The sequence below is a fragment of the Oncorhynchus nerka genome, linkage group LG26 (assembly GCF_034236695.1).
Source record: "Oncorhynchus nerka isolate Pitt River linkage group LG26, Oner_Uvic_2.0, whole genome shotgun sequence".
Classification (NCBI taxonomy): Eukaryota; Metazoa; Chordata; class Actinopteri; order Salmoniformes; family Salmonidae; genus Oncorhynchus; species Oncorhynchus nerka.
Window position 1 is genome coordinate 12,091,545 of NC_088421.1, and position 15,959 is coordinate 12,107,503.

The 15,959-nt window shown below is 43.1% G+C and overlaps 2 protein-coding genes across 3 annotated transcripts; both read left to right on the top strand.

Annotated features, from left to right (window-relative positions):
- The first annotated feature begins 1,406 nt into the window (after nt 1-1,406).
- On the top strand, nt 1,407-3,271 carry LOC135559465 (uncharacterized). 2 transcript variants are annotated; one of them, XM_065010090.1, is made up of 3 exons: nt 1,407-1,642; nt 1,974-2,087; nt 2,601-3,271. In XM_065010090.1, exons 1-3 carry the CDS (start codon nt 1,422-1,424, stop codon nt 3,028-3,030), a joined length of 765 nt encoding a protein of 254 aa, XP_064866162.1. In that variant the 5' UTR covers nt 1,407-1,421; the 3' UTR covers nt 3,031-3,271. The 2 variants fall into 2 exon arrangements, with proteins under 2 accessions (XP_064866162.1, XP_064866163.1); XM_065010091.1 differs by having other exon boundaries at nt 1,555-1,642; nt 1,949-2,087.
- A 503-nt stretch (nt 3,272-3,774) lies between these two features.
- Nucleotides 3,775-5,940, top strand: LOC135559466 (DELTA-stichotoxin-Hcr4a-like). Its single transcript, XM_065010092.1, has 3 exons — nt 3,775-4,004; nt 4,829-4,965; nt 5,058-5,940. The coding sequence occupies exons 2-3, from the start codon at nt 4,862-4,864 to the stop codon at nt 5,503-5,505; spliced, it is 552 nt and encodes a 183-aa protein (XP_064866164.1). The 5' UTR covers nt 3,775-4,004; nt 4,829-4,861; the 3' UTR covers nt 5,506-5,940.
- The last annotated feature ends 10,019 nt before the right edge of the window (nt 5,941-15,959 follow it).

Here is a 15,959-nt window from a genome sequence, read left to right on the forward strand (position 1 = left end):
ACTCTACTCAGCAAATTGGATGCAGTCTATCACAGTGCCATCCGTTTTGTCACCAAAGCCCCATATACTAACTACCACTGCAACCTGTATGTTCTCGTTGGCTGGTCCTCGCTACATATTTGTTGCCAAACCCACTGGCTCCAGGCCATCTATAAGTCTTTGCTAGGTAAAGCCCCATCTTGTCTCAGCTCACTGGTCACCATAGCAGCACCCACCTATAGCACGCTCTCCAGCAGGTATATTTCACTGGTCACCCCCAAAGCCAATTCCTCCTTCGGCCGTCTTTCCTTCCAGTTCTCTGCTGCCAATGATTGGAACAAACTGCAAAAATCACTGAAGCTGGAGACTCATATCTCCCTCACTAACTTTAAGCACCAGCTATCAGAGCAGCTCACAGATCACTGCACCTGTGCATAGCCCATTTATAAATAGCCCATCCAACTACCTCATCCCCATAGTTTTATTTATGTATTTATTTTGCACCTTTGCACCCCAGTATCTCTACTTGCTCACTCATCTTCTGCACATCTATCACTCCAGTGTTTAATTTCTATTTTGTTATTATCTCACCACTATGGCCTATTTATTGCCTTTCCTACCTTATCCTACCTCATTTGCAGACACTGTATATAGACTTTTCCTATTGTATTATTGACTGTAAGTTTGTTTATTCCATGTGTAACTCTGTGTTGCTGTTTGTGTTGCACTGCTTTGCTCTATCTTGGCCAGGTCGCAGTTGTAAATGAGAACTTGTTCTCAACTAGCCTACCTGGTTAAATAAAGGTGAAATATATACATTTTTAACTATATAGGGAATAGGTTGCCATTTGGGATGCAACCTATGATAATTACATGGGTTTCCAAAGCACACATTTGTAGCTCTTGTTCATTCAGTTGTCATTCCCAGCCACCAATAACCAGCAGACGTTTTGGACATCCGGTATCCACTGGGTTTCTCAATCGATGCTGAGTAATTATTGCCCCGCTCGGTTTTTACATTAAAAGAAGGGTGTGTTTATTTTTCTATTGACAAGTGTGAGTGGGAGAGGTTTGTGAAGGCTGTGTCGCAATGCATTGTTTTGATAGGGTGGTACCTGGCTGTGAGGAATCTGTTACAGGTCGGTACGTGCACATGTACAGATGCAGAACCCACATCTTTCCCAGGCCTGCAGTGATACCAGCAACAATGTTTCATTTGATCTCCCTCATCATGTCAGAGCACAAAACACAGTACTATGGAATGTTCTATGAGTATTGTAGAGCTGGCTGTATGGATAGCATTTGTTACAACAGTCTCATTGGCACAAATCCCTTACTTTTCAATCTAAAATATCTTCTCCCATAGTATTTGATGTAGTAGAACTGGCAGCAGCCAGCATAACACCAATAAATACAAGAAAAGTCAAAACTATTACATTGGTATGCAGTATTTCCTGTTTTTCGTTCTTTTTTTGGCTGCTCTCGTTCAAAAGTATGCCTTGTTTCTGTGTTCCGTGCCACACCTGTGTTTGTGCACGAACACGCAAAAGTGTAATCGGAGTAGGCGTGACTTCAGCCAATTCCTCCTCTCCTCCACCAGTCTGGGGAAACACGAATCTACTCTACTCTGCCTGACACAACTGGACTTTTCTGAACTTAGAAGGTGAATATCTTTACATTGTCTTCATCATAATTCACGTCTTCTGCCTGCTACAATATTTAGCAAGTGATGCATTGGGATCAGAACGCTTTGTTTGCTACCGTGCCTAGATTTTTAGAAACATGCATCTGCCTGCAAACCTGTTCTGAGGTTTAAGTTTGAAGGGAAGATTAAAGAGATTTTTTATGAATGTTATTTTGATTGTGTTGGCAAAGCTACTCTCATGAGAGAAATATTATGTCTTCAGCTGTCATTATCTTTACACTCCAGACGTACTCTGTTTCCACACATCTAAATACCACTATACAGCTTTTTCCCCCTCTAACTCGCTCAGACCAGCCAAGATGCCAGAGAACGCAGAGGCCGTTTCAGCCACTCTAACCACCAACAGGAACTGTACTATAGAGCTCACCAATGTCACCACCGGTTACTGTCTCATCAACCCCAAGTATGTTGGCGTTCAATACTCTAATCTCCTTACATTACATACAGTATACCACTATGGAAATGAAATGACTTAACCAAATAACAAACCAGCTGACCATCCCCAGATTGTTATTTGTCTGTTACTTTTCGGTGAATTTCTCAGAGTAAATATATTTTATGGCAGGCTTCTCTTGGATGGGTGGTTTTCATGTGTAACGTGTCTTTGCGTACATCCACCTATCCATCATGAAGTGACACAACGTGGCTCATTGCACACTGCACGCTGGCTCACTCTGTGTTGCTTACGAATCCATAGCAGCACTCACACTCCATCCATCAGCACAGAGTGGCTGGACAGGAAGAAAGGAAGAGTGAAATGACTAAAAGTAGAGAGACAGTGATCCTAAAAGTTAGAAAGTGTATTTTCACACAACTTTAAGTCCAGTTGTAAGGTTTAGCATTTTATCAGCAACATGAATGTTCAGATAATCAATTTGAACTTTAATGACACCCCATTCCCATTACTACCCCCCAGGGTGTACATGTCCAGTGGTTTCTGCTACCACCCACCCCAGCCCACCGTCCGCACCACCAAGACAGAGGTGTGTTCCTTCACCAAGGATGACGACACAGCCACGGGCGCCGTGGGGGTCCTGACCTACGACCTTTTCCACATGCAGAGCCGCGTGTGCTCAGAACGCATGGCCATCATGTTCTCCGTGCCCTACGACTACAACTTCTACAAGAACTGGCTGGGGGTGGGCGTCTTCGAGGTGGCACGCGCCTGCGACAAGCAACTGTACAACCACATGTACAAGGAGAAGGACTTCAGCAAGTTTGTCCGATCAGAGGCCAGTGGGTCAGGGGTGGAGTACAAGGCCCAACACGTAGACCTGAGGGCCACCATGTCCAATGTTGGGAAGTCCATCATTAAGGTGGAGGTCTATGATAAAATGGGGCACTAATAAGACAAGCTGGTAGCTGAGCCATTTTTCCAACTCACAGCAGGGAACAAGTTTATATTGATACATAATCACGTACTCAATATAAGAATGAATGAATCAACCAACGTAGGTGGTTAATGTTATCCAATTAATAAATCTTTATCAACTGGAAGATATTACTGTCTAATTGTTCACAATATTTGATTCTGTGTCTTTTTCTGCACCTATACATGTTTGTTTTAATAAAACGTTTAACAATGAATTGGTGTAAGATGTTTTAGTGATAACCTTTATTAACATGTACTTACACACCCGATCTATTGAACCGTTTCATGTATCATTAATATTTACCATTAAGAATAAAAGGTTATACATTGAATTCAGATTCCTAGAACTGTCCGTTTTCAATGAATCATAAAGAGACGTTATACTCGCCATAATCCAATAATCCAATGTGATTCAGTGACTATTGGCTCAGAATTTATCATAATCCTGTCAGGGTTCACATGGTTCTTGGTCTCTTGCCTTGTCCAACGTCCTGTAGAACTGCAGCATATAAGAGATGACCGTAGCTTCAGGGGTGTATGTATTTACTTGTTCAGCTTTTTCAGTGCCTCTGTTGCACAATGCCATTGCAATGAATCACCCAATTCCTCCAAGTCAGTCAAGCATGCAGTCACACATAATCTATCATGAGAAACGGAGTATACTGCAGAATGACTGCTCCCTGCTTACATAATGGGCCTTTATCCACCTGGAACCATCTATTGTTCTGGTCTGCCAGCTCCAAACCCAGATTAGGGTGTGGTACGGACTCGTTCCCACCGAGCTAGACAACATCATGTTGTTGGGGTGGGGTGGAGGGTGTTCTGAGAGTGTTTGACAGAGTAGTGAAACTGTTTCCTGGATTGAAAAAAAGGTCCCTCCTGTGAGGTGCATTTTTACTAAACTAAACTCTAGAGCTGAGAGAACACGCTGAGAGAAGTCTTTTACAGGTAAGATATTACTCCTATTACTTTTACAGGTAAGATATTACTCCTATTACTTTTACAGGTAAGATGTTACTTCTTTTCATGACCACTATGAGTATTACTGGAATAAGTAGAACTAGAGGTTATATACTTTAGGAGTTGTAAGGGTGCCAGTATTCCACCTACATTTGATCCCTTCCCATGATACTTTTTAACACAAATCTTCTTTCCATTTGGTTCTCCCACGGTAACCATTGATATGATGACAATTTGTAGATTCATTATTGGGCATATGTGAATCTATTAGTACAGTTTACATGTGAGACATCCGTTTGATTTGTGTCCGTTTCCCTGCAAATGAAAGTGGAAATTATTTTCTCTAGGTTTCCCCTCTCTAAACTGCTTATTGCACCGTTACTTAGTAATGTAATGAAAGAGCCAGGTTTCCTAATGAGCTGAGCAGAGTGAGCAGCCATCTTGTTATTGTTGAGAACAGCTTTGAAGTATTCCTTCTTACACACAAGTTCTCAGGTTTTTTCTCACATCTCCCATTCTAAACTGGCTGTTTAAAACCTGTGTGTGTCGTGAAGACGTTGCTTTTGAAATTTGAAAAGTTCTCTACTGTATTTGAGAAAAAACCTCTTGACACTGAGCAAGGCATGTCGTAACAAAGAGTGAAGGGTTTCAGAGGGTCACTTACAGTAACTGTATTCTACAGTACGTTTTTGGATGGAATTGGATCAGATATGAATACAGATCCCCTTGGCATTCCAGGGGGTCAACCACAAATGTATTTCTGCACAGCAGTCTAACTGAAAGGCTTAACCCTGCTAGTCTCTGTATTATAGAAATAAAGAGGTACATATCAGAACCACTCCAAAATGGCAGAGTCAGCCGAGGCCGTGGTAGCTAACCTGAGCAGCAAGAGGAATGTCACAATTGAGATCGCCAATCTCACAAACAACTACTGTCTCATAAACCCAAAGTGAGTACACACTTTACCAAACTATTGTTATTGTCACACTGTACATTCAAGGAAATGTTGAAAGCGTAACGTTGTGCGTGTGTCCTCACTAGGGTATTCCTGGAGAGTGGGGATACCTACAACCCTCCCCAGCCCACAGTGAGGCCCCTAAAGACCGAAGTCTGCACATTCAGCAAATCAAGCGCCAAGGCAACGGGCAGCTATGGCGTTCTGACCTATGACCTCTTTGAGAGGTCCCGGAACGACTACATCGAGACGGTGGCCCTCATGTTCGGTGTGCCCTGGGACTACAACATCTACAAAAACTGGTTCGCTGTGGGCATCTTCAACAAGGGCCGAGCTTGTGATGAGTCACTGTATAAAGAGATGTACTATGAAAAGAACCAGAAAGGTTTCATAAGAGAAGAAGCCAATGGCTCAGGGATCAGCTATGAAGGGAACTACCTGGACATCAAGGCCACCATGTCCCCCATGGGCAGGGCCATCATGAAGGTGGAGGTATGGGACAAGCTGTTCACTCCCAGCCAGCAGGCCCACTAAGGGGAACCTCCAGCCTCCACCCTATCCACCAGCACTACAGTATACCTCTGCTGTGTTGTACCTCTCTAACCAATCCATCCACCAATAGATATTACTATTCTGCCGTACTGCTACTGTTTGTATGTTTTGTTACTGACATGTCTGAATTTCCAGACATGACCTTTCAGTAAATCTGCTCAAGATCACAGTTTAGTTTGTTTATGAATCCAGGCAGAAGCGATATCTGCTCTTTTCTGTAGAAGTCACTGTTCATCTCTCAGTAGCATCCTCTTTCAACTGGCATCTTCTCTAGAAATGTAAATCAAACAATGACTCACCGGAGGACGAGGGTGCATAGCTCTCTTAACAACACATGGCCAGGAGCTGTCTCTGTCTGTATCTACTTATGGCAATAATAGTCTTTTTGGAATAAATGTTGTTGTTTGGCTAAAGCTATTTGTGTATGATGAGTTTCTCTATTGATTGAGCCTGGAAATATTATGCAACACTGCCCATGAAGGAAAATGATTCTGGCCTTTAATGGATAGCTAATACTGATATGAAGTCTTCAACTTCTGAATAACATTATGCATTGCATACCATGCAGGTTGTGTGCAGTGGTGGAAAAAGTACTCAATTGTCATACTTGAGTAAAAGTAAAGATTCCTTAATAGAAAATTACTTGAGTAAAAGTAAAAGTCACCCAGTAAAATACTAGAGTAAAAGTCTAAAAGTGTTCGGTACATGGAATTGCTCAAATGTACTTAAGTATCGAAAGTAAAAGTATAAATAATTTCAAATTCCTTATTTTAAGCAAATAATCTTCTTGTTTATTTATTGACGGATAGCCAGGGGCACACTCCAACACTCAGACATCATTTACTAACAAAGCACTTGTGTTTAGTGAGTCTGCCAGATCAGAGGCAGTAGGGATGACCAGGGACGTTCTCTTGATAAGGGTGTGAAATTGACCATTTGTGACCAGATTCAGGAAACTAGGCGTATGTCACAAGTCACGACTTCACAGGAGAGCTGTTTGAACTTAAAACATTTTTTTTTAATCAAAATGCGTTTTTTGACAGAAATGCCTTCTGGAACATGTCAACTTTTATGTGCCTTAATAACAAACTTGTATGCCATCTGTAAATATACAAATACAATTGTTAAGTTTGTTGGTTAAGCCACATAAATGTTTGCCTGTCGAAATGTAACGTGTACTTTTTGGTGTCAGGTAAAAAGTACATTATTTTCTTTAGGAATGTAGTGAAGTATAAGTAAAAGTTGCCAAAAATATAAATAGTAAAGTAAAGTACAGATACCCCAAAAAACGACATAAGTAGTACTTTAAATAATTTTTTACTTTGCACCACTGGATATGTGCAGTATGTAAGGCCATATTACATTTTCATCAAATAATTTTTTCATATGTTTTTTTTATACTTCAAGGGGACTTAAAATTCTGTATCAAATAGGCAATTATCCTTGGTGTGACCTTCTTAAAACAATTCCATATACTGTAGCTTAGTAGAACCCCCCCTGCTTAAACAGGGCTTAGTCTGTAGAGGGTACCTGTGATCAGCTAAATTATAGTGTATCTGTAGCCAGATGAGTGACTCCCAGAGTTGTAGTGAGTCAAGGGCCATGCCAGGCACACCCTATTCCACCACAGAATGTTTTCCTAAAATGTGTCAAGGCATAATGCACAGTTTGCATTATAGTAACCCTCGAGAAGCACAACCATGTCAATATTAAACCTCTATTGAAAGCAAATGTAGCATTTCAAAGGCTCTTCAGAGGAACAGTAGGCCTGCCGACTGCTTCGAGGGCCTGACGGAGGAGATGACAGCCAGTGAATAGGAAGTCTCTTCCCCCTAACAGCTATCATTCACTAAATACCAACACAGAGAAGAAACCCTTATCACTTCTACTTACAGTCTAATTCTAATTCCCGAGCCCTATAGGCTGAGGCATGGGTATTTCAGACTATCAACAATACTGCTCCAGTCCCACAATGGGAGTGACTTACACACATGGAGTACACACATATTATGCTAATAGTACTGCTACGATTGGAGGGATGCAATCATTAACCTTGTGAAAATGAGGGTACTGCTGGGAGAGAATACTACAGAAGCTCTTAAATCACATCCCAGCCAGATGTTATTGCGTTTCTAACAGCAAATCCATTTACAATTCCAACTCTGCATTTCTAACTCTGTTTCCCCCACGCTGTAGATTCATTTCGCTTAAGCTGCGTTAACTGGTTACCGCCACAAAGAGGCCCTGATCAAAGGTTTCGCCTCCCGCTGTAGCATTTACATAATATAGAAGCATAAACTAGCTCTATTTAGGCTCAATCTCAGAAGCGTTGTTGAGTGGTGCATTGAAACAGAGACAGGCACAGCCGCCTATAACAGATGGGGCCACACCGCGCGCAAAGCAGGGCTTTTTGTCTGTTACATCTTTGAAAGGGGATAAACTCCCTCACTCCTTTCACATTCTCCCTCTTTCAATCTCCCACATGTATTCACTCATACACCTGCATATACTTAAGCATGCTTTCATGTATTGTGTTGTATGTGATTGTGTGTGTGTGTGTGTGTGTGTGTGTGTGTGTGTGTGTGTGTGTGTGTGTGCGTGTGCGTGTGCGTGCGTGCGTGTGTGTGTGTGTGTGTGTGTGTGTGTGTGTGTGTGTGTGTGTGTGTGTGTGTGTGCGTGTGTATAGACTCATACAATAGTAAGCTTGGCATTTAGTATATTTCCTCAAAAACAGCCAAGCACAACAACATACACATAAGCCAGTATCACAGCAGTCACTTGGTAGTCAGCTAGTTCCTGCTGATTTCCTGTACTTTTACTCTTTGATTTGAAGAGAAGCAGTTGATTAGAGCTGAACATTCTCCTGTGTCTGGTGTTAAACATAATGCTGGCAAGATAATAATGCACCTTCATCTGCTAAAACATTCCATGGTCTGAACTAACGTTACCAATTTATTGTGTTTTCCCAGTGCTCGTATTACTGTGAAGTGCTGAGAGCCATCTTTATCTGCTTTCAAAGACTGCCACCTAGAGGCTGTCCAAGGTAATGACTCACACTGCTCTACTGTACAACAGAACGTTAGGGAGCATTTATCTAACTAATACTGGGCACAATATATAGAGGTACATCTAACTTGATGGTCAGCTGCCATTGAACAAAAATGAGGAGAAAAGAGGAGGAGAAAGTTTTGTAAAATCCCAAATGTCAGCACAATGAACCAAAATCTCATGATAACAGATTTCAAAGGACACAATATCCTCCAGACAGCCTTCATCAGAGAGGAGGAGGACTGATGTCGTACTGAGAGTCAAGGGGTTAGAGTTGAGTGATCAGCTCACCCAATGTCTCCTCCCTTCAGCAGCCTGCGGTCTTGATGTCCAGCCGGGCCTGGTACTACTGGGAGCTGCGCTCTGTGTCTGCCCTGATCTGGGTCAGCCGGCTCTCCAGACCTGTCACCGACGCCTGTAGGCTCATCATCATGGCTCCGTAGCAAACTTCCATCTCCGCAAGGTTCCCCTCCATAGAGCCTTCTACAAGGGTAGGGCCACAGACACACAGTGAGAACTGAGCTGAACTCTGAATCTTCAATCCTTTTTGGTTAAGTCTGATTTGTACACTTTATTTCTGGAGGACATTTAGCATTTTATTTTCCAAATAGATGTATGTCCAATCCCTACAGCAGACGAGTAAGGGGCAAGAGTTGTGATGTCTTGAGCTGAAGTGATCCTTGGAACTGTAAAAAATCATTTGTGGCTTGTTTTGAAACTCTTTAGGCCTATTTGTTCTGAGCATCATGACGCATGTTGTAATAGTAAATCATAGGGTCCAAACGGAGAGTCTTATAATGTGACAGGTAAATGAGAAACTAAAGTGCTTCTATCCAAGAAGTTCTAAGTCTGCCGTGCTGGGTGTGCCACCAAACCATGGAACTCTACATCGGTTGTGTTGGGAATGCCACTTTACTGCAGCCCCAGTTCCAGGTCTCTGGCAGTGGACTAGCCGCTCTTCAGCTCTACACTCGGGGTCTGCAGGACCTCAGTACTGGAGCTCACCTCCCGCTGCACCACTTCAGCCTGAGGGAACCAACACACACAGGTCAAAATCATTAACTCATGAATAAACATTTCATCAGTATAAGACATATATAAAATATATGATATGAAAACGTAATAATAAAAATCATCAATACTGTTATTTCTTGAACAGAAAAAAGAATCTTGAAATGTTATGTAGTCAGGTCCCTGTAGTCATACACAATGGTAGCGTCCCAAATGCACACTATTCCCTACATCGTGAACTACATTTTAACCAGAGCTCTATGGTCCCTGGTCAAAAGTAGTGCACCCTACAGGAATAGGGTGCAATTTGGGATGTAATCTATGTCTGTGTGTTTGTCCCCTTGCCTTGTTCTTGAACCAGGCCCCGGTCTCTCTACGGCTCTTTGACACCAAGCCCTGGTTCTGATCTCGGTGATGACAGTGTTCAAGTTCTAGACCGGGGCCGCGTCCACCTCCACCTGCACCTGTCCACTCATCGGGGCACGGAACCACATGGTCTTCTAGGAAACAACAACAACATCAACAACAACATTACAAAGGTGTCAGCATAGGAATTGGCAAGACAGCACAGACAGATCTGGGACCAGGCTAATCTGGTCCCAGGTCAGGGTCTCCTTCAGGTCCTCCAGCTGCATCTCCACGTTGCTCCTGGCCAAGGACATCTCCCCCAGCATCCTCTTCAGCCCCCACGATGTCAGCCTCAACAGATTGTCGTGAATGGAGAATGTGGCCATGATGACTTCAGAGAGCGCAAGAAGCATGGTCTCTGGTGGGAGATGCACTGCAAGTGGGGTGCAGTTGTGGTCTCTCTGTGAAACACTGTTATTAATGGGCATGTGGAATGTGCTGACTGGGGTCTGCCTTGAGCCATCTCTCAATTGTCATGTTCACGATCACAGGGTCTCTCTCTCTCTGTCTCTCTCTCTCTCACACACACACACACACACACACACACACACACACACACACTCTCTCTCTCTCTCTCTATCAGACATACACTCTGACCCTGCTGGGAGTATCTTTGTTTTTCCAGAGTCCATCTGTGAAATAAAAACAAATCTGTTTCCTTTTGGTTGCTATGTGTTCTGCTAACTTGTCATATTGGGGATGAATAACATCTCTCTCTCTCGGCTTTCCTCTGCCCTCCCTTATTGCAAGGCCAATACAATACATTTCACAATTACTAATTAGTGGCTTGTGTAGGCTATTTACTGAATTACATTTAAACATTGACACACGATCTGCATGTAACTAAGCAAAAAGGTTATATTCAATGGTTCGTATTTCCATAGCCCTCTCATCCTCACATTGGCTAAATGATGAACACCAGCGCTCTGTCTGGGACTGATCCTCTGACAGCAAGACAGACCAATACACACCACTGCCCATCCCATCTCTGTTCTGTGCATTGGCTTTTCCTTCTCTTAACCCCCAAACTAACCCACCCACTGGGCACACACTGGTTGAATCAATGTTGTTTCCAGGTCATTTCAATGAAATTACGTTGAACCAACATGGAATAGATGTTGAATTGACGTCTGTGCCCTGTGGGCATGCTCTGCCACTCAGTCCTATCTGTCAGCTAGTCAGCCCATCTGCAGGATGTCCTCTAGCTCTTTCACTCACAAACATGCCACCCCCTCCCCTTCTCTCACCCCTTCCTCCAACTCTTGTATGTCCAGACGTGCAAACAAGAATGATAGGGTCATAGGTTTACACTACTTAGTGGAGGCTGCTGAGGGGAGGATGGCTCATAATAATGGCTGGAGTGGAGTCAATGGAATAGAATCAACCACATGGAAACCACATTGTTAATGTGTTTGGTACCATTCCATTGACACCAGTCCAGCCATTATTATGAGCCGTCCTCCCCTCAGCAGCCTCCACTAAGTAGTGTAAAGTGTGAAGTTACTGCACTCTGGGTTTGTTCCACTGTGTTTTGACTGCAGTTACTGAAGTTTTCCCATTCTATCGAGTTCAGGCCATCCCGATCATGACTCACACACACCATGAGACAGCCAGTGATCCAGTTGCTAACAGAATAAACAGGGCACAATCCCACAGACCAATTATGGCTGAACTCGCATTGAAATGCAAATACCCAGATAATGTATACATCGTTTGTGATCTTGTACCTCCCTTTTTAGTCACAGATTTAGTTCCCTAATGCAATTGGTAACCTTAATGTCATCACTTGCATATTGCATCAAGACACATTGTTGGATCTGTTTGGATATGTTTACAGACTAAGCTTCTTCTGCCTTTAGGTTATCCCACCAATGTGAAATTAAAGGATTTGAAAAGCATAAATGAATCCGAGTATATGTCAGAAATGACTGGTGTTACGTAAGTGAAAGGGTCCACAGAGGGGTGTGTACACCATATGGATGAGAAGACTAATGACAAGCCAGCTAGCTTGTCAAAATATTCGTAAGTAACTTCGTATTTATTTTTAGAAAGATGCTCTTCGAATGGGCATGGTCTAATTGAATCAACAATTAAATATACATATCTGAGTTGAGCTTTCTTAATGACGCAAGTCTCTTCTCATTATTGGTGTCCTTTAGTAGGGTTTCTTTGCAGTAATTTGAACATGAAGGCATGATTCACATAGTCTCCTCTGAACAGTTGATGTTGAGATGTGTCTGTTACTTGAACTCTGTGAAGCATTTATTTGGGCTGCAATCTGAGGTTTTCCAGAAATGTTCCGGATTGACTGACCTTCATGTCTTAAAGTAATGATGGACTGTTATTTCTCTATGTTTATTCAAGCTGTTCTTGCAATAATATGGACTTTAGCCAAACTGTGCTTCTTCTCTGTTTCATCCATACCTTGTCATAACACAACTGATTGGCTCAAACACATTAAGAAGGAAAGAAATTCCACAAATTAACTTTTAACAAGGTACACCTGTTAATTGAAATGCATTCCAGGTGACTACTTCATGAAGCTTCCTGTGGTTTACTGCGAAGTGGTAGGCCACATCGGGACCGCCGAATGCTGTCTGTCCTCTGTTGCAACACTCACTACCAAGTTCCAAACTGCCTCTGGAAGCAACATCAGCACATGAAATGGGTTTCCATGGCCAAGCAGCCGCACACAAGCCTAAGATCACCATGCTCAATGCCAAGCGGTGGCTGGAGTGGTGTAATACTCGCCCCCATTGGACTCTGGAGCAGTGGAAATGTGTTCTCTGGAGTGATGAATCACACTTCACCATCTGACAGTCTGAAGGACGAATCTGGGTTTTGCGGATACCAGGACAACACTACCTGCCTAAATGCATAGCGCCAACTGTAAGGTTTGGTGAAGAAGGAACAATGGTCTGGGACTGTTTTTCATGGTTCGGGCTAGGCTCATTAGTTCCAGTGAAGCATACAATAACATTCTAGACGATTCTGTGCTTCCAACTTTGTGGCAACAGTTTGGGGAAGGCCATTTCCTGTTTCAGCATGACAATGCCCCTGTGCACAAAGCGAGGTCCAGAAATGGTTTGTTTCGAGATCGGTGTGGAAGAACTTGACTGGTTTGCACAGAGCCCTGACCTCAAACCCATCGAACATCTTTGGGATGAATTGTACAGCCGGCTGCGAGTCAGGCCTAATCTCCCAACATCAGTGCCCGACCTCACTAATGCTCTTGTGGCGGAAGCAAGTCCTCGCAGCAATGTTTCAGCATCTAGTGAAAAGTCTTCCCCCTTTGCTGTTCTAGCAGCAAAGGGAGGTCAACTCTATATTCATGCCCATGATTTTGGAAGGTGTTCGACAAGCAGGTGTCCACATACATTTGGTCATGTAGTGTATGTAGACACCGGTTCAGTGCTGGAGATGATGAAAGTGATGTTGAAAAGAGGAGGAATTGCCCTTTAACATCATGCTGTTATTGTTTATGCATGTAGATTCATCTCATATCAAGTGCTTGGTTTTGCTGTTATATGATCAAAAAATACACAACAAGATATCTATATGAAGAGCACTGTGTTAAAGGTACAGTCGGTTTGATTATGTGGTTTGGAAGAATAAAGAAACAAAAGGTTTTGGAAAATGTTGTCTTGACTCCCTCTAGCAGATGAGTTGCTCCCAGAGTCTCTAGAATCCACAAATGCGAGCTCTGTATGATATAAGACATCTTCACTGGAGTGTTGACAACTCAGCGGTTTGGATTGGTTATTCTGGAGTGTTGACAACTCAGCGGTTTGGATTGGTTATTCTGGAGTGTTGACAACTCAGCGGTTTGGATTGGTTATTCTGGAGTGTTGACAACTCAGCGGTTTGGATTGGTTATTCTGGAGTGTTGACAACTCAGCGGTTTGGATTGGTTATTCTGGAGTGTTGACAACTCAGCGGTTTGGATTGGTTATTCTGGAGTGTTGACAACTCAGCGGTTTGGATTGGTTATTCTGGAGTGTTGACAACTCAGCGGTTTGGATTGGTTATTCTGGAGTGTTGACAACTCAACGGTTTGGATTGGTTATTCTGGAGTGTTGACAACTCAGCGGTTTGGATTGGTTATTCTGGAGTGTTGACAACTCAGCGGTTTGGATTGGTTATTCTGGAGTGTTGACAACTCAGCGGTTTGGATTGGTTATTCTGGAGTGTTGACAACTCAGTGGTTTGGATTGGTTATTCTGGAGTGCTGACAATTCAGCGGTTTGGATTGGTTATTCTGGAGTGTTGACAACTCAGTGGTTTGGATTGGTTATTCTGGAGTGTTGACAACTCAGCGGTTTGGATTGGTTATTCTGGAGTGTTGACAACTCAGCGGTTTGGTATGGTTATTCTGGAGTGTTGACAACTCAGCGGTTTGGATTGGTTATTCTGGAGTGTTGACAACTCAGCGGTTTGGATTGGTTATTCTGGAGTGTTGACAACTCAGCGGTTTGGATTGGTTATTCTGGAGTGTTGACAACTCAGCGGTTTGGATTGGTTATTCTGGAGTGTTGACAACTCAGCGGTTTGGATTGGTTATTCTGGAGTGCTGACAATTCAGCGGTTTGGATTGGTTATTCTGGAGTGTTGACAACTCAGCGGTTTGGATTGGTTATTCTGGGGTGTTGACAACTCAGCGGTTTGGATTGGTTATTCTGGAGTGTTGACAACTCAGCGGTTTGGATTGGTTATTCTGGAGTGTTGACAACTCAGCGGTTTGGATTGGTTATTCTGGAGTGCTGACAATTCAGCGGTTTGGATTGGTTATTCTGGAGTGTTGACAACTCAGCGGTTTGGATTGGTTATTCTGGAGTGTTGACAACTCAGCGGTTTGGATTGGTTATTCTGGAGTGTTGACAACTCAGCGGTTTGGATTGGTTATTCTGGAGTGTTGACAACTCAACGGTTTGGATTGGTTATTCTGGAGTGTTGTTATTGATTGATCTGTGACGCCATGATGGAGCAGGTAAAATGTATTTGGGTTTCTGGGCTGCTGGAAGTGCAGCGATAGGGGCCATCCAGAAGATCTCCCCCATGCTTGTGGCAGCATCCACATTAGGGGTTAATGCGTTTCAAAGGGTTTCCGTCTTTGATGTTAAATGACATTTGTAACTTATTTTTTTACATGATTTATTTTTTAAGAAATGTGCAAATTAAAACTAAATCAGATGAATGTAAGTGTCAATATGTCTCAATCATGTTGAACATCTGGATGGAATTGCTTTGAAATGTTATTTGAGAGACTCACCTCTAGAGGGCAATGTTTGGCAAGAAGAAAGAAATCACTTTTTCAAGTAGTCTAGCCAAGCAAGCCTCTTAAATGACTCCTTACTTACATTGTTTAAGGTAGTCCATCGCATTTGATGATGACATCTACTACTGCTTGTGGGTTTGCTGATGACTGTATAATCTGATGTGGTATGCACTGTCTGCCACAGTCAGAGCACACAATGGCCCGTTCAGTCCTTTTTTTCCACAGCCAACTGCACACCTTGTTGGCAGAGCCCACGCCACATGGAATGGTCCGTGGCAACAGTCTCGAGGAAGGCAGGGTTTACCCCACACTTATTTAGTGAGGTCTTCAAGGGATCCTTTAGAGTGCTTTTCCTGCCCGGTGTGTCGGCCCAGTTGTAGCTCTGTGGAGCATCTTTCCCGGAAGGCGATCCTCTAGCATCCGGATGGCGAGGCCGAGTTATCATAGCTGCTGGTGGGTGATGGACGCCTCAATGCTCCTGCTCCGGTCCTGCTAGGTCAAACGCGTTGGAGGCATTTTATGTGAAAGGACTCCAGTTGTTTTAAATGTCGACTGAAGACTGTCAGTGTTTCACATCATTAAAGGACTGTAGATACACACACTGCCTGGTAGACTGCAACATCGGTGTCTAGGTGCAGGTTGCTGTTGTTAAAAACGGCTTCCAACGTATTTAAAGTGTGGTACGATGGCAAGT